The 24196-nt window shown below is 41.0% G+C and overlaps 1 protein-coding gene across 1 annotated transcript in view; it reads left to right on the top strand.

The window, feature by feature from the left end:
* CANX (calnexin) overlaps positions 1-24196 on the top strand; it is a 38970-nt gene that overhangs the window by 11230 nt on the left and 3544 nt on the right. Inside the window, exons 2-14 of the mRNA XM_050961553.1 lie at positions 7654-7839; positions 8295-8368; positions 8947-9005; positions 9428-9569; positions 10426-10507; positions 12195-12387; positions 14811-15000; positions 17363-17476; positions 19265-19421; positions 19949-20164; positions 20928-21047; positions 21151-21298; positions 21484-21578. Coding sequence (XP_050817510.1) covers positions 7657-7839; positions 8295-8368; positions 8947-9005; positions 9428-9569; positions 10426-10507; positions 12195-12387; positions 14811-15000; positions 17363-17476; positions 19265-19421; positions 19949-20164; positions 20928-21047; positions 21151-21298; positions 21484-21578 — 1773 coding nt within the window. The 5' untranslated portion in view covers positions 7654-7656. The remainder of the gene's footprint in view (positions 1-7653; positions 7840-8294; positions 8369-8946; positions 9006-9427; positions 9570-10425; positions 10508-12194; positions 12388-14810; positions 15001-17362; positions 17477-19264; positions 19422-19948; positions 20165-20927; positions 21048-21150; positions 21299-21483; positions 21579-24196) is intronic.

The following is a 24196-nucleotide window of genomic DNA, read 5'->3' as shown; positions in this document are numbered from 1 at the left end:
GATGTAGTTGCACTTGTTGGTGCTGGTTGCTGTTCCAGTTCCGGGCCTGGGACTGGAGATGCTGTGGCTGTTTTAGTGGTAGGCATGGAATCCGGGTCCTCTACCTCTGTCTGGGTCTCTGGTAACACAGACGGGGCCTCTGTGGACGGTTCAGGAACAGGAATGGGTCTGGAAGCTTGCCTGGTTTGGCTACGTGTAACCATTCCCACTCTCTTGGCCCGCCTCACCTGGTTGGCCAAGTCTTCCCTCAGTAGCATGGGGATAGGATAATTGTCATAGACTGCAAAAGTCCACATTCCTGACCAGCCTTTGTACTGGACAGGCAGTTGAGCTGTAGGCAAGTCTACAGCTTGTGACATGAAGGGGTAAATTGTAACTTTGGCCTTTGGGTTGATGAATTTGGGGTCAACGAAGGATTGGTGGATAGCTGACACTTGTGCCCCCGTGTCTCTCCACGCAGTAACCTTCTTTCCGCCCACTCTCAAATTTTCCCTTCGCTCCAAGGGTATTTGAGAGGCATCCGGGCCTGGGGATCTTTGGTGTGATGGTGGTGTAATGAATTGCACTCGCATGGTGTTCTTGGGACACTTGGCCTTGATATGTCCCAGTTCATTACACTTAAAGCATCTTCCATCTGATGGGTCACTGGGCCGAGGTGAGTTACTGGAGACTGGTGAGGTTGAAGGGTAGGGTATCTGTGGCTTTACTTGGGTGGTATGTGGGGTCTTTGGCTGTCCTCGGTTGTAGGGTTTATGGTCTGTGTGCCCCCTGGGGTAATCGTTCCCCTTGACAGTAGCTTTCTTGCTTTCTGCCAGTTCCATCCATTTGGCTCCAATCTCCCCCGCCTCAGCGATATTCTTGGGGTTTCCATCTTGTATGTACCGTGTGATGTCTTCAGGAACACCATCCAAGAACTGCTCCATTTGTATGAGGAGGTTCAGTTCTTCCAAGGTTTGAATGTTGTTTCCTGTTAGCCAGGCCTCATAGTTTTTTGCAATGTAGTAGGCGTGTTTGGGAAATGACACCTCTGGTTTCCACTTTTGGGTTCTGAAGCGCCGACGGGCATGATCTGGGGTTATCCCCATCCTGTATCTGGCCTTGGTTAGGAAAAGTTTATAGTCATTCATTTGGTGCTTAGGCATTTCAGCTGCCACCTCTGCTAAAGGTCCACTGAGCTGTGACCTCAATTCTACCATGTACTGGTCTTCGGGAATGCTGTACCCAAGACAGGCTCTTTCAAAATTTTCCAAGAAGGCCTCGGTGTCATCACCTGCCTTGTAGGTGGGAAATTTTCTGTGCTGTGGAGCAATATTTGGTGCCGGGTTGTTAGGGTTGGCTGGCACAGGCAGCCCAGCTTTTGCCAACTCCAGTTCATGTTTTCTCTGTTTTTCCTTTTCTTCATTCTCTTTTTGTTGTTTTTCCATTTCTCGGTGGTGGGCCGCCTCCTCTTCTTCTTGCTTCCTTCTGTGGGCCAACTCATCTTCTGCTTGTTTCCTTCGGTAGGCCATCTCTTCTTCTTCTAGTTTTCTTTTGTGTGCTGCCTCTTTGATCTGTTCTTCTCTTTCTTTCATCTCCATCTCTTTTTGTTTTATTTCCAGTTGTCGCCTGTGTTCAGCTTCTTTGATTTGTTCTTGGGCGTCAATTTTTGCCTTAGAAGTCATGGTTCCTGTTTTCTTGTGTTGGGGTGCCCTCCGGTGTTTATCTTCTGAACTGCAGGTTCTCTGTTGCCTCCTGAAGTCTGCCTAGCAACAGTGCCTTTAGTTAATTTTCCTTTTCTCTCTCTAGCTAATGTTCAATGAAGGGAAACCAGAAAAACCACTTTATTTGCATGCATATAAGTGCCGGTACTTGCCTCCTAATGGGAGGGCTATTGCATGACAAAAGACCCTTAACATGCAAGCCACAAACTGCGAGAGAGAGCAGAAAAAAAAATTCTCTCTGGTTCCCTTTTAAAACCAACTGCTTCTCTCTGCTAAAAAGCCCTTAGCAGAGAAAAGAAAAATATAATATTTCTACTGGCTTCTGGGTTCTGTCTATCTCCCACCAGCTGCCACTCATGTAATAACCTTAGTCCCAGATTTGGACCTTAGCGTCCAAAATATGGGGGTTAGCATGAAAACCTCCAAGCTCAGTTACCAGCTTGGACCTGGTACCTGCTGCCACCACCCAAAAAATTAGAGTGTTTTGGGGCACTCTGGTCCCCCTGAAAAACCTTTCCTGGGGACCCCAAGACCCAAATCCCTTGAGTCTCACAACAAAGGGAAATAATCCTTTTTCCCTTCCCCCCTCCAGGTGCTCCTGGAGAGATACACAGACACAAGTTCTGTGAATCCAAACAGAGTGAATCTCCCTCTCTGTTCCCAATTCTGGAAACAAAAAGTACTTTCCTATTCCCCCAGAGGGAATGCAAAGTCAGGCTAGCAATTCAACACACAAATCTCCCCTTGATTTCTTCCTCCCACCAATTCCCTGGTGAGTACAGACTCAATTTCCCTGAAGTAAAGAAAAACTCCAACAGGTCTTAAAAGAAAGCTTTATATAAAAAGAAAGAAAAATAAGTACAAATGTTCTCTCTGTATTAAGATGATACAACACAGGGTCAATTGCTTAAAAGAATATTGAATAAACAGCCTTATTCAAAAAGAATACAAATCAAAGCACTCCAGCACTTATATTCATGCAAATACCAAAGAAAAGAAACCATATAACTTACTATCTGATCTCTTTGTCCTTACACTTGGAAACAGAAGACTAGAAAGTAGAACTACTTCTCCAAAGCTCAGAGAAAGCAGGCAGGCAGAAAACAAAAGACCTTAGACACTCAATTCCCTCCACCCAAAATTGAAAAAATCCGGTTTTCTGATTGGTCCTCTGGTCAGGTGCTTCAGGTGAAAGAGACATTAACCCTTAGCTATCTGTTTATGACAGCCCCACAAACCAGTCAGCAGACACAGGCTAGTCATGGGTGTTCAATTATTTTTTTATCAAGGTCCAGATTTCTTAGTCAAGGTAGTCAGGGTGTAGACAGGAAATAAATAAATAAAAACCACCCCCACAATAATAAGTAAATAGATTTAATGGTCTGTTCAAAAAAAAGTCTGGTGGTCTGGAGTTGGCCTGCAGTCCACCTATTTACTACCCCTACCCTATGAGGTCAATGACCTCTCTGAGATTTTGAGTGTGGTTTATGCATAGCTCAAAGAAATAAACAAAAAATCTGGCTGTTGCATAGTGATGCGTAATGTCTTCTACCTTTTAGTTGTTGGATGAACTGAATCCTGTTTAGCACAGAGCTGCTTGGTGCAGCAGTTGTCTGGCTGGTATGTTGCTATAGGTAGAAAGCATATAATACAAGCTGAAGATGGATTTAGTGCAGGACTGTGGAAATACAACATTGCTATAGTCTTAGAGAGTCCCTTTCCATTTTTGCTTAAAGAATCTATCCTGCTTTTTTTCTGATCAGACTCTCTAAATGTTGCATATAATAGTAAAATCTGAACTTCAGTTTTTCCCCCTTGAAAGACTTGATGTTCTCAGGACTTTATCTAGCAAGTTGCAATATTTTGTTCTCAAAAGCATATATGTGCACCAGATAACATTGTTGACAAGCATGCTATCAAATTGCCCACATATAAGACTTTTCAATATGGAACAACACATTTTTAGAAGAACTTAATTGTGGTCTCTTTGGCCTTGAAATTGCAGCTTAATTTTAGAAGAAAGCTGAGACATAACTTACTGTAAGTAAACAAGTGCACAGTGTGACAGATATTGTATGAGCAATCAACAAATGACATGCTGAAACTTGTCCTTTGAGTCTTTTGTGATGTGATGATGACCTACAAAATGCCTGGCAGTGCTACAGTACTGTCATATTTAGAACTGCAAAGTCTCTTGATTTGCTTTTTGTCTTGGGTTTTTGCAACCCAACAAACTCATTGATTTTGAGCAAGTAGCTTTGCAAACTTGTTCAAACAAGTAACTGTTTAGCTTTCTGCAATGATTCAAGTGTTGGGATTTTTGTTGAGGGAGGAGGGATGGGATTTAAAAAAAAACAATATTTAAATTGCTGTACTTGTGCATAGGAATGCATTTTAGGTTCAAAATCTACTGTTCCTGTAATGGAATACCTGCAGATGATGATGGCTATGCAAAATGTTCATCTGCCTTGTATCTGTCTTCAGAATGATCTGTCAACTTTATATAAACATAGTTTTTTGAAGTAGTGGTATCCTTCTATGCGGGGAGACATTCCCTGTCCTTGATTCAAAGAAATAATACTGTCTGTGGGAGATGCTTTTGTATGTGAGCTGCAGAAAGTTACAAGCTTTTTTGGGGGAGACTGGGGGATAAGGCAGGATTTATAGTTGAAGTTGGAAACTTTATCTAGACTCAGAACACCTAGTAAAAACACAATGTAGTAAGACTACCTAAATGGAATACTTTTCCATTTTGCACTTAGGCACCATAGTGATGGGTAGGGATGGATAACTCTTGGCCACCTGTTAATATAGAGTTGTCAGGGATTTGCTGTCAACTCCCTGTGTCAGTCTACTTACCTGGGAACTGCACATTCTCCATCCCTATTTCTTCTGTTCAAAAAGTAAAACAATACTTACAGCACCCCAAAATATCTTTCTCAACCAGATCCTTTGAACTACAGCTCTGAGAGTCTAGCAAACATTGGTTTTTATCTTATGCTCTGCAGTTTCTCATTGGAGTCTCTGTCTTTTTGAAGTTTTTTGTTGAAGAATTGCCACTTTTAAGTCTGTTGTTCAGTGTCCAGGGAGATTGAAGTGTTCCCCTACTGGTTTTTGAGTGTGTTAATTCTTAATGTCAGATTTGTTACCATTTATTGTTTTGCGTAGAGATTGTCCAGTTTGGCCCATATACATGGCAGAGGGGCATTGTTGGCACATGATGGCATACATCACATTGGTAGATATATTTCAGCAAAAAAACTTCAAAAACAGACTCCAATGAGAAACTACACAACTGGAATTAATTTGCAATCTGGACACCATCAAATTAGGTCTGAATAAAGACTGAGGGTTTGGCTACACTTGCGGCTGTACAGCGCTGGGAGTTAAAGCTGTCTTCGTACAGCTGTGTAGGGAAAGGGCTGCAGTGTGGCCACACTGACAGCTACCAGCGCTGCAGTGTAGCCACATTTGCAGCAGTGTTGGGAGTGGTCCATTATGGGCAGCTATCCCAGCGTTCAAGTGGCTGCAACATGCTTTTCAAAAGAGGAGGGTGGGGTGGAATGTGACTGGGAGTGTGGGGGAGAGAGAGTGAGTGGATTTTTGGAGCTGACAATGTGTCAGCACCCTGCCTTGCAAATTCTGACCACTTCCCCCACCCCTCTCTCATTCAGTCTTAAATGCAAATAGCCTTCAGACCAGATAAGCAGCTGCTCTGAGGACTCCCGCCCCCCCCGCCCCCCCCCCCCGTGCTGTTTGTCTCCTCAAGCAAACACTAGCTGTGAACATTCCCTGCCTACCTCTGCTCAAGCAAACAGTAGCTGTGTTTGTTTTTTAGATGAGCAGCTCCGGGAGCCCTGAGTTCACAACAAAACAAAGAGGCATCATAACAAAACAAAGAGTTCTGTAGTTAAAAGCATTATGGGAAGATTCCGGAGGTCAGTTACAGCATAGTAAGATTAATCACTGTTTACACTGGCACTCCAGCGCTGCAGCACCAGCGCAGTTCACGTGGACAAGAGGAATAAAGAGGAGTACAACCAGCGCTGTAGCCAGGAAGATACAGCGCTGTATGTGCCTTGCCAGTGTGGATGAGGAGTAAGTTGCAGCGCTGTAAAGCCACTACCAGCGCTGCAACTCTCCCGTGTAACCAAGGCCACAGTGGATGGGTCACTACAAAAAACTAATTTCCCCCTGCTGATACTCACACCTTCTTGTCAGCTGTTTGAAATGGGTCACCTTGATTACATTGAACTCATTAGCAACAAAAAAGTGAATTTCCTCCCTTCCTGTCAACTGTTGAGAATAGCCCACTTCCACCTTAATTGAATTGTCTCCTTAGCACTGACCCCCCAGTTGGTAATGCAACTCCCATCTTTTCATATGCTGTGTATTTATACCTCTCTACTGTATTTTCCACTCCATGCATCTGATGAAGTGGGATTTAGCCCACGAAAGATTATGCCCAAATAAAGGTGGTTAAGGTGATGTCTCTCTCACCAACAGGAGTTCATCCAATAAAAGATAAGTTTTTGAGCTGTCACAGAGGTCTTCCTCAGGCCTTCAAGGGGTGTGTTGACTTGAAGAGCTCTGCAAGCTGGAGAGCTTCTCTCACCAACAGAAGTTGGTCCAGTAAAAGATTTTACCTTAAGCATCTTGTCTCACTTAATATCCTTTTAATATTTACATTTGTTTGAAAATGGTGGATGACCTTATTTACTAGATTAATATTTCTAATTGTGATGGAAATTAAAATTCACCTATGCACAAAAACAGCACTTTAAAATGCTTTTATTAAATAAAATGACATTCAATATGGCTGATACACAGGAAAGAAAAGCTTACCAAAACGCTTTTTTTTCTTTAGATTTCAAACTAAGGAAGCATATGTAGTTAAACTCACTAACTGATTTTGTTTCCGATCACCATGTCATTGAAGGTTTTTAGAACTAGTAGATCACATCGTCATATGCCTAGTTTTTATTCATATATTGGAGAGAAAAAGCAGAAAAAAACTGTTTTAAAACTCCCAATTGATTTCTTAACTTTGAATCAGCAAGTCATTGAATTGAACTAGCTGAATACGTGAAAAGAAAAAATTGATTCTGTGCACCTGAAGAAGAGGCTATTGGAGTCAAAAGTTAGCTTAGTACTTCAGATTCTGGTTCCACATGTTTAGTTAGTGACTTTCACCAGTTCAGTCATTTTGAGTTTCTTTTAAAACTTGGCAGTCAACATGTGCTGCTTAATATTTTAATTTTTTGCTTGTCACTAATCTATTATAGTAAGTTTAGGCCTTAACATAGGTTGTCAGAACTTAAATCTATTTAAAAATTTGTTTTTTTTTAAAAAAGTCTGTACTTTTAAAAAATTCTTTTTAACCACCTTGTTAGGTGGTGGTGTAAGCAGTAGTTAAAACATGAAACTTCCTGTGAGATCTGAGCTGCAGAGCAGTCCACAGTGCATCATCCTAGACTAAGAAAGTATCTTCTTCAAGAGTGATCCTCAATATACCGTGCTTGGTCAGTTGATGGAGGCCTGCAACTTTCATAGAGGAGGCAGGAAGAAGAAAATAGCGTTTAGCAGGCAGGTGTCTATGGCTCCTATTTTCATGCTGTAGAAGAGTATGTGTAATCCCTACATAGCAATTGCTGTTTCTGTAGCATTTCATACACTATACTCCAGATGTTTCGTCTCATTAACACTGCTGCAAGCCATGTACAAAACGGGATATGCACAGCGCTAAGATAAAAGCAACATAAAGTGTACCGAGAAAGAAAATTAATAGGCTTACAAAGTACAGAGACTTGAGAAACGTAACATGAAGTTATCTCTTCTATAGTGTACTTGCTCATTTGCGATTGCGTACTTGTCACTGAACTACGGAAGACCGTACCCTTTATTTCGCTAGTGAGTATAGGGTTATAATGTTTGATCTTTCCTGTGTGTACAGACCATGGAACTAAAGTGGCTGCTGTGTGCGACATTGCTGATACTTGGATTAGTTGATGTCCAGACACATGATGAGGAAGATGACCATGGTGATGATGTAATTGATATTGAGGATGACTTGGAAGATGGTGTTGAGGACGTAGAAGAGACGAAGCCTGAAGCCAGCAGCCCTCCTCCATCCCCAAAGGTTTGACTGAAATTTACAATGATAAAACAAAATTATGCTTGGGTAGCGTGGTTATTGTAACCTGTCCCATCTTGGTCTGATCTGGAGACTATCTTGAGCATAAAAACTCAATATGACAACAGAGTAATTGCATTCATTTTAAAGAAGCATTGCAAATGCACTTTAGCTGCATTTCTTCCGCAGAAAATTTCTTTAAGGCCATTTGAATCTTGTGATGTGATACCAGGATTTAGCAGTACTAGTACTCTTAGACTTTGGTATTTTTATCTTCAAAATAAAATTATAACTTTCAAGCAATGGCATCCAGATTTTGGGGAGTGTAAATAACTTAAGACGTTTCAAGTAGAAAACTTGTCTAAGTCAGGAAAAGTGGGATGAACTCAAAGCCTTTTAGTTTCCTAGGGCAGCAAAGATGTTTAAAGGTCTGTGTAAACTTTTTTCTCCTCCTCCAATAGGTTACCTATAAGCCCCCAGTACCAACAGGAGAGGTTTATTTTGTGGAAAACTTTGATAAGGGAACTCTGGAAGGGTAAGTGTAATCTTCAAGATTTAATGTAAATTAATTAGTCCGTTTGCCCCTCTTAATGGGCACCTAACAAATGCTTATTTGAACATCCTCCAAGGTTTCAAGAGATATGAAGGTTAGGAGAAAAGTACAGTAAGGTGGTTATATATGGGGTCATTTGAACTCTAGTCATATTAATAATAGCTATTCAAGAATGGGTGCTCTGGAAAGGTATTTCATTACACCTTACTGAAGGTCCAATGTACCATGTACACATACAGAATCACGTAAGCTGGCTTTCAGTAGCCTCTCCTGGTAATATGACAAGATGGAGATAATGGCGCTACAAGCACTATCTCTAGTGGAGTACTGATAATAGGAACACTGGTACAAAGCCACTTTGCCTACTTCTGAATTTGCTTCATGTGTTGGAGAACTTAGCGCAGAACTCCCAAAGAGACTGATCAATGATGGGTTTCAGAATACAGTAGGGTCTAGTTAAAGGGTAATTGCAGTGGCTGGGTGTTTCTTTAGAGCTGGCTGTGTATAAAAGTCTGTAACTGTATAGCTGTCCCTTACTTCTGCTGGGGATGTCATTTCAGATGGGTTCTTTCCAAGGCCAAGAAGGATGACACAGATGATGAAATTGCAAAATATGATGGTGAGTGCCATCTAGCTTTTGTTCAGAAGGTATATTTTTTGGTTGTCTGTACTGTAGAGCTAGACTTAAGGTGCAAATCTTACCCTGACTAAACACACATAAGAATATATTACATATGAAAAGTGGGTGGGCATTTGGGTGTTGTTTTTACCTACTTACGTCCAGTGAGCTGTGGATTTTGCAGCAAGTCCTCCTGAGTGTTGAAATGTGTTCCGTTCCTAATTAAAATTTCATCTTTTGAAAGCTAGTCTGTACACCAATTTCTAACTTGAATAATATAACTGAATGTGACTTCTGGAAATGCTGTTATAACCCATATTGTACAGAATAACAATTTTTAGTTTCTTGTTAAAGTTCATTAAAATAAGAAAACAAGGAATTGTGGGTTATAATAGTAATGAAATGGTGTATGTTCCTTGCAGGTAAATGGGAAGTAGAGGAAATGAAGGACACTAAACTTCCAGGGGACAAAGGACTTGTACTGGTTTCCCGGGCCAAGCATCATGCGATCTCTGCCAAACTGACAAAGCCCTTCATATTTAATACCAAACCCCTCATTGTACAGTAAGTGGAAGATAACAAGTGTTTACTGCACCAAAAAGGGCAGGTGGCTGTTAGCGGCTTGTTCCAGAATTACATAGTTTGGTTGACCAAACCGTAGTAAAGCATGGTAGCCCATTACCACACAGAATATTGGCTGCCACTCTTATGTGCAAATAAATAAAGGGGTATTTTAGTGTACAATAACTTTCCATTTCAAGTTCTTGGAAATGCTTCTTTTTCCATCTGAATAAACTAGCTGTCTGAATTTCTGGAAATTAGCCTTTCCTTGCAGTGTGACACTGACAACTACAGTTGTTTCCACTTCTGTGCTAAAGCTGTAATAGCAAGGGCCTAGAGAACTGACTTGTCTGTTGTGATTTACAGGAGGAGTCAAACAGTTAGCAGGGACTGTGTAAAGACAATTCATGAGTGAATAGATTTTTGTCCAGCAAATTGTCCTTTCTCTTTCCCTGGTAGCAAGGCAAACCTAGCTTGTGATTCAGCTCTTTTGCCATGGGACACACAAAGCTTGTCCAATTGAGCAACAATTGTTAGATTGGTCATGGCAGACATATAAGAATCCAGATTTATTGGGAGTAGCTGATCTGTGGGACTTTCCCAGCAAGAAAGGAGGGTAATCAGCTTATCAGTTTGATTAACTCATTATCTCTTGCATTCTGCCGGTTGCCTAGCTGTTTACTTTGTGGTTCTTATGTATCTGCCTAAGATCCGTTATGAAATGTGGGAAACACTCATTTAAAAAACCTTTCTAATTTGTATGGAAGCTCTGTTACATCATTATATGAAGGGAATGTTGTCTACTTCAATCCATGTACTATAATGTGCCCTCTGCTTCTCTGCCCAAAATGAAAATCAGGTATGAAGTGAATTTCCAAAATGGGATCGAGTGTGGCGGTGCCTATGTGAAGTTGCTTTCTAAAACCACCGAGCTGAACCTGGTGAGTGGTGTGCCTGCTGTTTAGTTACTACTCCCCAAAGACAAGCCTGTCTTTCTCTTGCTCCTCCCCAAAGAAACTCTTATGATCCTAATGGCCTGCAGGCAGTTGTTTGTGTTTAGGGGCAGACTTGCAAAAGTAGTCTGCACCCAGAAGCTTGCATTGTCCTGAGTGGGAGCAGATGGATGTGAATTCTTCTGAAAATCCGATTACCACAGTTGACTCTCTGGGATGCTGTAGGTGGTGAGCATTCCTACTCCTCCCCCATAAGAATCCACAACATTTTTTTTTTTTAATTAACTGCCACACACTTTTGGGATGTCTTTCCCCCCACCCCCCTTACTATAAGAGTAGCCATCTCATATGGGAGGTCTGTAGAGGGCACGCTAAATCGTGTATCTTGTAAATTTTACTTTAGCCCTTCCACAATTAAACTATGCTCTTTATGTGGAGGGAAGCTGACTGACTGGGATTAGACAATTGTTGTCTAAAATGAGTTCCAGAGAGACTCTTCAAAGAGAAATAGACTAAGATGATCCTAATCATATTTCTCTACACCAGACTTCTTACATTTCAATGTTTTTGTAAGGAGTGTGGTGTCTGAAGTACTAGAGACTTGCTGCTTGCAGGATGGGCTAGCAGGATGTACTATGTTCAGTAAATGTCTTGGACTAAACACATCTTGTACCTGGCCCATGGCCACTATTCCAGCAGCATTATCTGAAAGATATAAAATTTGAGAGGATTTTGTATACAGCAGCTACTGGATATTTTTGATCAAAGCCCTTCAGTTTTCTGTAGGCTTCCCCTCATGGAAATTGAAGTCAAAACTGTTGTCCCGACTCTTTCCCCTTCACTGTCTTGTCAGAATCTTTCTTGATACAGATCCATCTCTGACCAGGATATGCCATTCAAGATGTGAAAGGCCACTTAGTGATTGTGCAATCACTTCTTCAGTTCTTTTTTAACTGAATGCGTGAATAGGGTCAGTGAGAGTAGACAAGCTTGCTTGCAATGACTTTTGTTAAAGGGATGGCATTATTAGACATCTAGTTAATTCTTAAAAGCTTCATATAATACATCAGCCCTATGCTTGGTACTAACTTTTCTGTGCTTTTTCAGCTGAGTTTACTCTGTTAATGCCTCTTATGTTCCCTGTTGTGAGAGAGAACTACTCAGACTGGGAAACTGTGAGACTGACGAGACACAGCAATGTCAAATGCACAGCAAAGATTTCAGTTTCTTTCAGTGCTGATAATCGCTGTTGACAATAACTTATTTTAAAAACAAAAATTTTTTGCATTGTGGGGTTTCTGTGACTTAGATTAGCTAGACATCAACTAAAAAAATTCCAACAGGTTATTTTACATTTGCACAACTTTATGGCTTAATGCTTTTGATCTTACCTGTCACTCTTGAAAACGGCCTTCTACTAATGAGGGAAAAGTAAAGACAGTTGGATAGGATGATGGAAAATGCAGGGCCCAGCTAAGCAGCAGTAGGGAGATGGATTGGATTGTCCTAACTGGCCTCTTCCACTTCAAATTTCTGTGACTGTCTCAATCATCTGTTGCTGGTTTTGATCTCAGGTATAATCAGGCAGCTTAATGAGTGAAGTGCATTTGCGGTAAACACTGTGTTGTCTAAACCTGAACTCTAGAATGATTTATTCCAACTGTTCTCTTTAAAGGATCAGTTTCATGACAAAACTGCCTACACAATCATGTTTGGTCCTGATAAATGTGGAGAAGATTATAAATTACACTTCATCTTTCGGCACAAGAACCCCAAAACCGGCAAATACGAAGAGAAGCATGCAAAGCGTCCAGATGCAGATCTGAAGACCTACTTTACTGATAAGAAGACGCACCTCTATACTCTGGGTAAAGCGACCATAAACTTGGGGGAGGGGAGTGTTTTTTAAAAAACAAGGTGCAGATCTCAAAAAGTTTGAGGATGGATATTTATTTTGTGTCTTTGGTGCAAGAGAAATGGAAAGGAGTCCTAAAACAGTAACTGAATATACTATGTATGTGGACTTCATACAACTAAAACATACGTTCTGAATCCTCATGCAGAAATCGTTTGTTCTTTGTTCTGTTCTTCCGTGCAAGAAATCTCATCAAGGAGCATGCATTGCTTTGAGTCTTAACTCTTGCAGGGAAAATCTAGAACTCTGAACTTGGTAGGTGAAGGAAAATTGGCTTTCCAAATATGATCTTAAATACCTTAACTTATAGTATAATTACATGCATTCTGTTACTGACTTGGGATTTCACGTGCTCTCTAGTTGCATGCATAGCTATCTTTTCTTTAATTTTTTGGGACAGTAGGCTCTAAACTGTATGGAGGAAATAGCAATGCTGTGTCTCCCTGAGACAAAGTGTTAGAAGCCCTCCTTTCAGGCATCTGTTTCAATGTGTCACTTTAATTGGCTTTAATTTTCACTGGCTGTTCCACTGAGGTTTTCAGAGCTGAAAAAGTCAGATAGGGAAAATGTATTGGAGAGTGAAGGCTGGTCACACCCATGGTTAAAATAGTGATAGGAGCATAAGAATTGCCACACTAGATAAGATCAGTGGTTGTGGTACAATATTCTGTTTACAGCTGGGGCTATCCTCAGAAGCCCCAGAGAAATGTTCAAGGGGCCCTGCAGTAGGAATAACTTACCTTATAGGGACAGTCTCTTCCTAACACCTATCTGTTGAAGGCTGGCTTATGCCCTTAAGTATGAAGGAGTTACTCCTTTCAGAACTCTTGGTTTAGTTCTTAGTCCTGTTAGCCTAATTCTGAATGTTCTTATTGGCCATATGAATATTGAATCCTGCTAAGATGTTAGGTTTCAGAGTAGCAGCCGTGTTAGTCTGTATCCGTAAAAAGAACAGGAGTCTTTGTGGCACTTTAGAGACTAACAAATTTGTTTGAGCATAAGCTTTTGTGGGCTACAGCCCACTTCATCAGATGCATAGAATCTATACTCAAATAAATTTGTTAGTCTCTAAGGTGCCACGAGGACTCCTGTCCTTTTTGCTAAGATCTTACACTCTTAGCTTGGGCCTCACTCTGCTAGGCAGCTATTGACTTTGGAGCTCTGACTTTTACAACTGCACAGCCGAATCTTCTCCTTTAGAATCAGCTTTTCTAGATATTTTGCTGCTAGATCTGGATGCGGCTAGTAATGAAACAAGGCTCCTGACTTCATGAATGAAAGCAGTATAGAAACTATGAGCTGCTGTCTTACTGGTTTCAAGATTAAACACCGAGTTTTGGTTTTTCTGCATTTCTTCTTTGTGCAGAATAGAAGGTGGAGCTGTGCTCTGAGGCTGACTAATTGCAGAGGGAGCTTTCTAAGCAGTGTGGGCAGGTGTGGGATCTAGTCTTAAAAGTGACTTTTAAAAAAAAAAAAAAATAAAGGTATAGTGGGGTCCAGTGTTTTGTGGTCTCAATTATTTCTTTATCAAATGTGAAGGATATATGTATAAAAAGGACACTCTAATTGCTGGTCCAGACTGAAACTGGGTTTGTCTAACTTCATGCCTCATTGCCAGTAATAAAGAAATCCTTGGTGAATTTATCAAACCTCCCCCACCTCCTCCTATTGACAGTTGGGAACTTTTTAAACTGTTCTGTTGATGGATGGGGCAGAATAGAATCCACAGTTCTGCTAGTTTTACATGTGATGACCCTGCAAGGCTAAAAGTAGTAAAAAGCTTTTTAATTTCACAAAAGGCCAGAGATGGGGCCCTGAATTTATACAGAGCAGATCCATTAAGAGTGGTGCAGGTTTTTTCCAGTTACTTTTCAAGTAAATAAGGAATTACACTTCTCAGTCTTTAAAGTTCCTGTCCTTTCTGTTAAGAAAATAGAAGTGGCAAAGCCTGATGTATTTTTTTTGGGGGGGGACCTGATAAATCTCACTATACTAGGTTCTTCTCTTCATAAGTAGGGTAACAGGTGTGAGGTGTGTATAGAGCAGAACTCTTTTCCAGATGTAATTGATTTGAGGAGGCTATGTAATACTCATGCCTATTGGGTATCCAGAGTAGGACTCTCTCTAAAAATCTTTGTCTTTTTATTCCTTGACACAAGACTAAATAGGTTATTTGTTTCCCCTTGGCAGCCCCATTTGGGCATTATTGTTTACTGTGGAGGTAACTTCAGCTAGAAGGATGATTGTAATGGTTTTGAGGTTTAGAAAAGGGCAGGAGAATAGAAAGTGGCAATGAGATTCTGTAGAGCTCAATTTTCTCCTTATGTTAGCCAAAAAGGCTCTATTAACTCTTTCTCCCTGTCCCTGTCCATCCAGTCTTGAATCCTGATAATAGTTTTGAAATCCTGGTTGATCAGACTGTGGTGAATAGTGGGAATCTCCTAAATGATGTGACTCCTGCTGTGAATCCACCCCGAGAGATTGAGGACCCAGATGACCAGAAACCAGAGGACTGGGACGAGAGACCCAAGATCCCAGACCCAGATGCTGTTAAACCAGAGGATTGGTGAGTAGCTTGGGTGGTGGAATTGGGGAAAGCTGTTGCTAGATAACCTAGTGCTGGTCTAAAACAGTTCTTAGCTAGTCACTTGTCCATTTTATTTTTATTTTTTAGTCCCCTGTACTCAAGTTAACTGGCTAGTTTTGACCAATCTGATACTGGACATGCAGTCATTTGTGTGTTAAGCTATTTATCTGTTTAAACTGTAGCTAAGCTTGGCAGAATTCAATTTTTATCTTTTATAATTTTCAAGGCTTTTCTTTTAATTTGTATTTCGGTTTTCACAATTTGTGGAAATTATGGGGGTCAGACAATTATTTAATGAGAGTAGACACTGAGATTCAAAAAGTTAATGCTGTAACTGTTAACACAGATGTCAACATGTCAAAACATACATTAATTTATGGCTATTTACTTTAAGTTCTGAAGCAACATTGTTCTTTGCCTATCTCTATATTGATTGGAATTTTTTTGTCAGTTTGTGTGCATGGTAAATGATGTTTTATTTAGATAGATAGTTACATGTAAAAAATGAATTATTTCAAGCCTAACCGTAGTATCCGACTGGTAGTAGACTGCAGATTGATTCCATGCCCTTGCACTTGAATAAGTGTCACAATGAAGTTCAGCACTAATTAATATTGGCAAGCCAGGAATATTGGCAAGCCAGGTAACATTTACATGAAGTTCCTTGCTTAGCCATAGATGTGCTTCATTTGATGTCTGATCAGGCATAGGATCAAGTGCTAGAACACTTAAATAAAGAATACCTGGAGCTTATTTTGGCAAAAAAGCTCTTGTGATGGGGATCAAATGGACACTTTAAAATCTGACACCTTCAGTCCAGATAGCCATTGAGAGACTGACAGTTATGAACATGAGTGGCCATACTGGGTCAAAGTTCCATCTAGCCTAGAATCGTGTCTTGCGACAGTGGACAGTGCCAGATGCTTTAAATGCAATGAACATAACATGGCAGTTATTGAGAGATCCATCTACTGGTAGTTAGAGGTTCAGGGAAACCCGGAGCATGGGGTTGCATTCCTGACTATCTTGGCTGATAGCTGTAAATGGACCTCTCCTCCATGAATTTATCTAGTTCCTTTTTTAATTCAGTTATGCTTTTGGCCTTCACAACATCCCCTGGCAACCAGTTCCACAGGTTTGCTGCATGTTGTTGTGAAGTAGTATTTATGTTCTTGTCTTTAACCTGCTACCTGTGAATTTCATTTGGTGACCCCTGGTTCTTGTGTTTGGGGAGGGATAAATAATACTTCCTTATTACTTTCTCCACACCATTCATGATTTTATAGACTTCTATCTCTTTTCTAAGCTGAACAGTCCCAGTTTTTTACATCTCTCCTCATATGGAAGCTGTTCCATACCGATGATCGTTTTTGTTGCCCTTTTCTGTATTTAAGATGTGAGCGTACCATGGATTTATATAGTGGTATTATGATTTCTGTTTTATCTGTCCCTTTCCTAGTGGTTCTTACTATTGTTAACTTTTTTAACTGCCACTGCACATTGAACAGATGTTTTCTGAAAACATCCATGATAACTCCAAAAATCTTTCCTCAGTAATAACAGCTAATTTAGACCCCATCATTTTGTGTGTATAGTTGGGATTGTTATCCACTTAATATTAAATTAAGTGTGCCATTTTGTTGGCCAGTCACCCCGTTTTGTGAGATCCTGTTGTAACTCTTTGTAGTTAGCTTTGAACTCTTAGTAACTTTGTATCATCTGCAAGCTTTGCCACCTTGCTGTTATCCATAATTGATTTGGAAAAGGGGGTATGTTGTCTTCTGTTCTTGATAGTCATAAAATGCTAAATCAACAATTGAATTTTGACTAGTGTTTCCTTGTCAATTTGACTAGACATATGGTAAATAATTAAAAGTTCAGGGGTAATAGAATTTGTTCCTGAGAGAGAACACGTTTTTACTGGGTACACGTTTTTACTGGGTACAATACATGACATATTTGCTCATTAACATGCTTTCCCTGGGCTGCTTCTTTCTGAGGATACATGAAATGTTGTCACTTCTCTCCATTGTGTTGGGAGGAATGTGCCCTGAGACAGATAAAGGAATAGGAGCGTACTCTGACTAACATGGTGGGGTAGCAAAAAGCCTCCCACAGTTAGTACTTAGCCTTTTCATATTCAAAACATAATTGTTCAGTCAGTTGGTAATCCTCTTCATATAGTCATTGTCTTAGGAATCAGGCTAGATGAGGATCTGTATCTAGTGCAACAGTGTCTTAAGCCTTATGGGTTGTGTTTTTATTTTTATTTATTTATTTATTTTTTGCCAAATCTTTTTGGCAGGAATATATAATAGCAACCTTGTATCTTTTTCCCAAGGGATGAGGATGCTCCTGCGAAGATTTCAGATGATGATGCTGTGAAGCCAGAAGGTTGGCTGGATGATGAGCCAGAATATGTAGCTGATCCTGATGCAGAGAAACCAGAGGACTGGTATGCTGTTACTAGACTTCCAGTTGTCTGTCTTGTATGAAAGCAGTAATTGCTGTGCTTCAGTTTATCAGATACTCACTTTGTGACCCAAAGGCACTAACTGGGTTTCAGGAGTATAATGCAGCACTTGAGCTACCATGGACCAGACATAAACTGTTAGAGGAAGGTGTTGCTGTCATGGACTTCCCCGGGGTGCATCCTGGAACTGGGGTACCATTGAGCCTTCTCTCTCTCCATCCTGGACTCCCTCACTCACTGTGATGCTGTGACAAGCTGCAGACTCCTCCAGATCCTGCTCTTACACAAACATTCATAGGCAGGGACACCCCTAGCTGCAGTTACATAAATGTTTTTCCTAGCCACTAATGAGCTAACTATAGAGGCTCCAGCCAATCCCCCTCCCCAGCCTAAGACCCCAGAGCTGTACCATCTTGCTCTGGTCAAAAGCCTGACCAGTGTAAGTTTATTTCCCAGTCGTCCCCCCTGTATCTCCCGCTCCCCCATTAATATGGGGAGGACAATGCACCAGCCTCTGCTCTTGAGCAGATTTCCCTTTTTGCACTTCAAACACATTGTTTTAGATAAAAATATAAAACAGATTTATTACCTACAGAAAGATTTTAGGTGATTATAAGTAATAGCATACAGATCAAAGTTCGTTACCTAAAAAATAAACAAAATTGCAGTCTTAATTCTATACACTAGACAAGATTTGAATCGAGTAGTATCTCACTCTGATAGTACAAGCAGTTTACAGATCTTTCATATTTGGGCTGGGATTCCTTCTTTCCTGCCTGGGACCACCTTCCTCAGTTCAGTTTTTGTTCCTAAGGTGTTTCCAGGTGTTGAGTTGTAGGGAGAGTGAGCCCCAGTGGTGATGTCACCTCCCCCTTTATAGCGTCTTCCGTGTGGAGGGACCTTTTGTTCCAATTTCCAAGCAAATCTCCCTGCACAGTTTGTGAAAAAGTACAGGCACAAGATGGAGTCCAGAATCACATCATTTAGTCACATGCCCTTACATGCTTCGATGCGTCATAGCAGCCATTAATCATATACTGGCTGACGCATTCACAGGGAAGTCCATCAAGTGAGAATAAGCTTTTCCCGTGGCCCATTGTGTTCATCAATGGGTCATTATCTTGAATAGTCCACTCCCAATGTGCTGGCTATAATGAATGTAAACTAACTTGTGGGAGGAGCAAGCACCTTTGAAATACAGATGCGTAGTCAATATTCATAACTCCAGATACAAAAATTATACATGCATACAAATAGGATAATCATATTCCGCAAACCATAACTTTTCCATTGACACCTCACGTGACACATTTTGTACTAGATACATGATAATTATATCACTATGGTGAATATGGGGTGCAGAGTGTCACAGTTGCTAATAATGTTTGTGCCAGAGTAAGACACAGATCTGAGTAGCAAGAACAGAACATATAGTCATTGTCTAGTTTTCTTGTGCTCCATCTGTATCCTTCTGTGGTCTCTTTGGGGCAGGATCATCTTTTGGTTCTGGCACAGTGGTATTCTGGTCCATGACTGAGGCTCTTAGGTGTGGCTATAATACCAATAACTTTACTCTTAAAACATGACTAATGCTTAGCCCTCACATTGCTTTCCATCCATAGAACTCTTTACTACTTTACTTTGGGGATGGGGATGATACTTTACAATGTAGAAATGGTAAGGAGTCACCCCCACGCCCCTTGTTTTTGTTTTTTAGACCTAGAACAAAAAAAAAAAACCCTCTTTCCCCTAATGTGTTTGCTTTTCCAGGGATGAGGATATGGATGGAGAATGGGAGGCACCTCAGATTGCAAATCCCAAATGTGAGTCAGCCCCTGGCTGTGGTACCTGGCAACGACCTATGATTGACAATCCCAACTACAAAGGCAAATGGAAGCCTCCTATGATTGATAACCCCAACTACCAGGTAGGTCTCATGCTTCTAGGTAACTTGCTGGCCAGAATCAGAACACTGCTCCCTCTTAGGGTATACCAGTTTACTAAGCGATACAGAAAGACAAGAGGCTTCTTGTAGTCTCTGTAAAGTGGTGGCATAGCCAGGAATGCAAATCCCATAACCTCAGTCCTTGTGCATGCTAAGGGGACTGGTTCAACTTTTTATTCCCCTTAATAAACAAACAAATGTCACAACTTACCCATGAAAGCCAAAAAAAATGAAGCTCACAGCTGCTGTGGCAGGGGAATGTTTAAATGGGGATGGAGTGGGGGAAAAGCTCTTCTAAATATTTTTCCCAAGAAGATTTGTAGTTGGTTTGTAAACCTCTTTACATAATAAAGATTTACCTAAACTGACTATCCATTGTAATCAGGAATGCAACTTTTTTGTTACAGGTGTGGGGAAACCAACTTTTTTTCCCCTCCCAAGTTTTTTGACCCAAATATAAAACACATTTTGTGTGGTGCATGATGCTGAGTATTCTTTGCCTTCTCCAGGGAATCTGGAAGCCCAGGAAGATCCCAAACCCAGATTTCTTTGAAGATCTAGAACCTTTCAAAATGACTCCCTTCACTGCTGTGGGCCTTGAACTATGGTCAATGACCTCTGACATCTTCTTTGACAACTTTATCATCTGTACAGACCGAGTTGTGGCAGAAGATTGGGCCAATGATGGTTGGGGTCTAAAAAAGGCAGCTGATGGTGCTGCTGAGGTGAGGAGCAAAAGTTTTTATTTTTGTATACCTCTAACAATAAACAGTGGTATCTGTTTCTTGTCTAGAAGAGCTTCAAGCTCCTCTAGCTTTTGCTATTACAAAAAACTATGCTGCTAGTCCTTGTTTAAAGATAACTTTTTTTTTTTTTCCCAAACATGAACTGATACAAGCTTTCAAATTGAAGGATATAATCTTCTCTGCCAAAACCAGGCTACATAAATATCTCTTATGGATTTTTCCTGTTCAAATGTAATGTGTTTTTTAGTTACTTTTTTAAAAATAATTTTTTTTGTGGGGCATGCCGCCTTCATCGAATGCTGGACTCCTCCTTTTCCTGTCTTTTTACTGTTGGGAACATAACTTTTTTTTATCTTGCCCATGACAAATGGCCACCCTCATAGCCTATTGTTGCGTGTTTTTAATTTTTATTTTAGATTGTCGAATATTGTTCCACATACTTTTCTGACTTCAGAAGACTAAAATCATTCATTGAAGATTAAACTTGGGGCAGGGACCATCTGTTTGAACAGTGCCAAGCACAGTGTTGTTCTGGTTCATGATTTAGGGCTCCTAGGTGCTACAGTAAAGCAAATAATTAGCTTTTGCAATAACAGACTAATTCTGTGTATATTATGAGGCTGTTCCTACTAAGTGTGACTGGAGACAGTTACCCAGTGCCCACAGGTAGCCATAAAACTTGCTGTGTACAGGAGTAAGAGAGCTGAATACACAAGCCTTCAGGATTCAATTTATCTTCTAGCCTGGTGTTGTGGGCCAGATGATGGCAGCTGCTGAAGAGCGTCCCTGGCTGTGGGTGGTGTACATCCTAACTGTGGCTCTTCCTGTGTTCCTTGTTGTCCTCTTCTGCTGTTCTGGAAAGGTATGAATTTCCTTCTGAAATACCTAGAAATAGTCAAAATGGGGTTGTACAAGAACCTGAAATGGGCAGTTGATTATTGTGGGACTCTTCTGACAAATTCTAGAAACAGCCAAGCGCTGCAGAGTACAAAAAGACTGATGCTCCTCAACCTGATGTGAATGAGGAGAAAGAGGAGGGAAAAGACAAGGCAGAGGAAGAGGAGGAAGAGGAGGAGGAGGAGGCGGAAGCGGAATCAAATGAGGACAAGCAGGGTAAGCATAATGGAGGTGTCTTGAAATGGAGTAGAAACCTGGAATTGATTTACTCTTTCATGTAGAAAGTGAGGGTAGTACTATTGGTAGACCTAGATGGAAGTCAGTGGAGAACTTAAGGTGAATCATTTCTCCCTAGACAACAGAGTATACATTCATTTAATTCTTGATGTTTGCTTGGTTAGAAGAGAAGCAAAAGAGTGATGCTGATGTTGGAAGTGCTAGTCAAGAGGAGGAGGAGGAGGAGGAAGAGGAAGAAGATGGAAAACCCACATCAGAGGTAAAAGCAACATTTTGGTGCTCTTCTAAGTAGAAGTGATCATGTAGGTGGTCCACTAGTGATATTTAATGATTGCATAGCTTGCTTAAAAAAAGTGAAGCAACTTTTAAAACACATGATCCAACACCACTGGCATGTGACAAAAGTATAGTTGAGCTTAGTCCATGATGATTTAAAAAATTCTGATGGATACTTTGAAGTTTGAGGCAGTGCTAATATAAGAATTTGAGACTAAAGATATGAAAACAGAGGAAAGGGAATAACCCCTGTGTCCTGGTCTATACTAGTTTCTATAGTAAAATGGGTTCTAATGGGCTATGACGTCTGAAATATTGGAGAAGCCATAAGCGGGGACACTTGCCTAGAGTCACTGCAGTACTACAATGATGGGGCAGGATATGAGAACATGGGTAAACTTATAAAGCTCTTATACTTACATATGTAAGTTTCCCAAACGGGAGGGGCATGCCCCCCACAAGAGCAGCACAATGAGGTTATTGGGGGAGCAAGGACCTGATGCGACTGCAGTGAAGGGGAGGGGGCTTTGTCTGACAAGTTAAACAGTTAATTCTTTGTGTGGGCGACCTCACTCCAGGGGTCAGGCCAGGCTCCCTGCCCCGCTCACTCATCCACTGCCACAGCTACCCAGCTGGCAGTTACCCTCCTCTGCTGGGAAGGCCATGGGTACTCCGCAAGCAGAGAGCCAGAGGGTGCACCCAAGGAGTACTGACACAATCTGTACCTCTCGCAGTCCCTCAGCCTGGGATCGTCAACATCTTCTGCTAGATAGAGCCTGCACAGGGGAAGTGAAGGACCAGGTTCAGGAGGTGGACTCTATTGGACAGGGGGTTCCAGTACTCATGGGGTGCAGTTTTCTGAGATGTTCATGATTTGGCTAGTACAAAATCCAGTAATCTGTAATAGTGGCACTGGGATGGACAAGATGATCCAATATTGGTCCTTAAATCTTATATAAACTTTGCAATTTTGAACAGTGAGAACCACTGCACTAGTGATTCTGGTAAACTTTTTTGTACTGGTGACCCCTTTCATATAGCAAGCCTCTGAATGCGACCCCCTGATAAAAACACACTTTTAAAAATATACTTAACACTATTGTAAATGCTGGAGGCGAAGCAGGGTTTGGGGTGGAGGCTGGCAGCTTGCAACCTCCCGTGTAATAATCTCGTGACCCCCCTCAGGGGTCCCAGCCCCCAGTTTGAGACCCCCTGGACCAATGTGGATATGTGGAATGAAATCCTTCAATTTATACAGAGCAGCAGCAAAGCACTACCGTACCAATATGTTTCATTCCTCTTTTGGGAGGGACCTTTTCTAGAGATGAAAGAATGTTGAGTCGTCTTATACAGTGTGTTTGGGTGGCTTTTTTCAAAAGCAGTCCTTATTGGCCTGACTGCTGCCATATAGTAGATGTGGAGTGTACTGAATCTATGGTAAGACTCCCACTGAAGACAGTGGAAGTAGTTAACTCCATTGAACACTCTGGAAAATCTTGCCCTCAACCATTTTGCTGCTCTACTCAGGCAACTAGCAAGGATTGCTACTGCTACAATGGCTTTTTGAAGTACTGTATATACTTGTTCATAAGACGAATATTTTTGGTAAAAGTGATGCATCAAAGAGTGGGGGTCGGCTTATAAACAGGTCTACACCAAAATTTGATTTAAAACCCTATGGAATCATTGAATTGAATATCTAATACATTGTTGTTTTGTGTACCTGGAGCGTTCTCAGGCATGGACCCCTCAGCTCCCAGTGGCTGTGGTTTGCCGTTCCCAGCCAATGGCTTCCATTAGCTGGGAAGGGCAAACCGCGGCCGCTGGGAGCTGAGGGGCTCCATGCCTGTGAATGCTCCAGGTAAACAAAACGTCCTGAGCCACTAGCAGTTTACCATGACGGGCCAGGAGCCAAAGTTTGCCAGCCCCTGAAATACAGAGCTGGCTTATGAAAGGGTCATACAGTTTTTGCTATTTTTGCCTAACCATCTTGGGGGGTTGGCTTATAAACAAATAAGCTAATGAGCGAGTATATATGGCAGTTGTATTTAATATCTGACTAAAAGCTACATTGGTACCCAAATATCTCCTCTGTAGAGTAGTATAACTTATCCTTTAATATTGCAAAGAGGTGGACTGGAATAATGGCAGCAGCCTGCAGAAATTAGAAGTCTGCTAGTAAGCAGCTGCCCTGTATAGAGGACAAGAAATTGTGGTTGGCACTATTACAGTAAAAGACAAATGTCCGAGCATAAAACCAGTAAGCCAAGAAAAGATGACACACACTTTCTGCTGTAGTCATAGGGAATTTGGAGTGCGTGCGTTCATGGTAGCAAAGTATTTGTTTTCCTCTTAGAATGCATCATAGTATAAGAACCAAATTTTAAAGTGAACTTTCATTGTGAAAACAAAAGATCACAGTTCATCTAAACTTCAGAGTAAATACTGTAAATCAGCCCTGAAAAGTGGGTTAGTATATCAGCAGTTACAGGGGAAAAAAACAAAGTGGAAGCTTTGGTAATTATTGTTGTTTTTTGTGAAAAGTTCATTCTATTTCCAATGTAGTATTGCAGTAGTTTACAACTGTTAATTTGTAAATTA

Source organism: Gopherus flavomarginatus, chromosome 7, assembly GCF_025201925.1.
Source record: "Gopherus flavomarginatus isolate rGopFla2 chromosome 7, rGopFla2.mat.asm, whole genome shotgun sequence".
NCBI classification, from domain to species: Eukaryota; Metazoa; Chordata; order Testudines; family Testudinidae; genus Gopherus; species Gopherus flavomarginatus.
The sequence above is the reverse complement of the archived record's forward strand: the minus strand, read 5'-3'. Positions and strand labels throughout refer to the sequence as shown.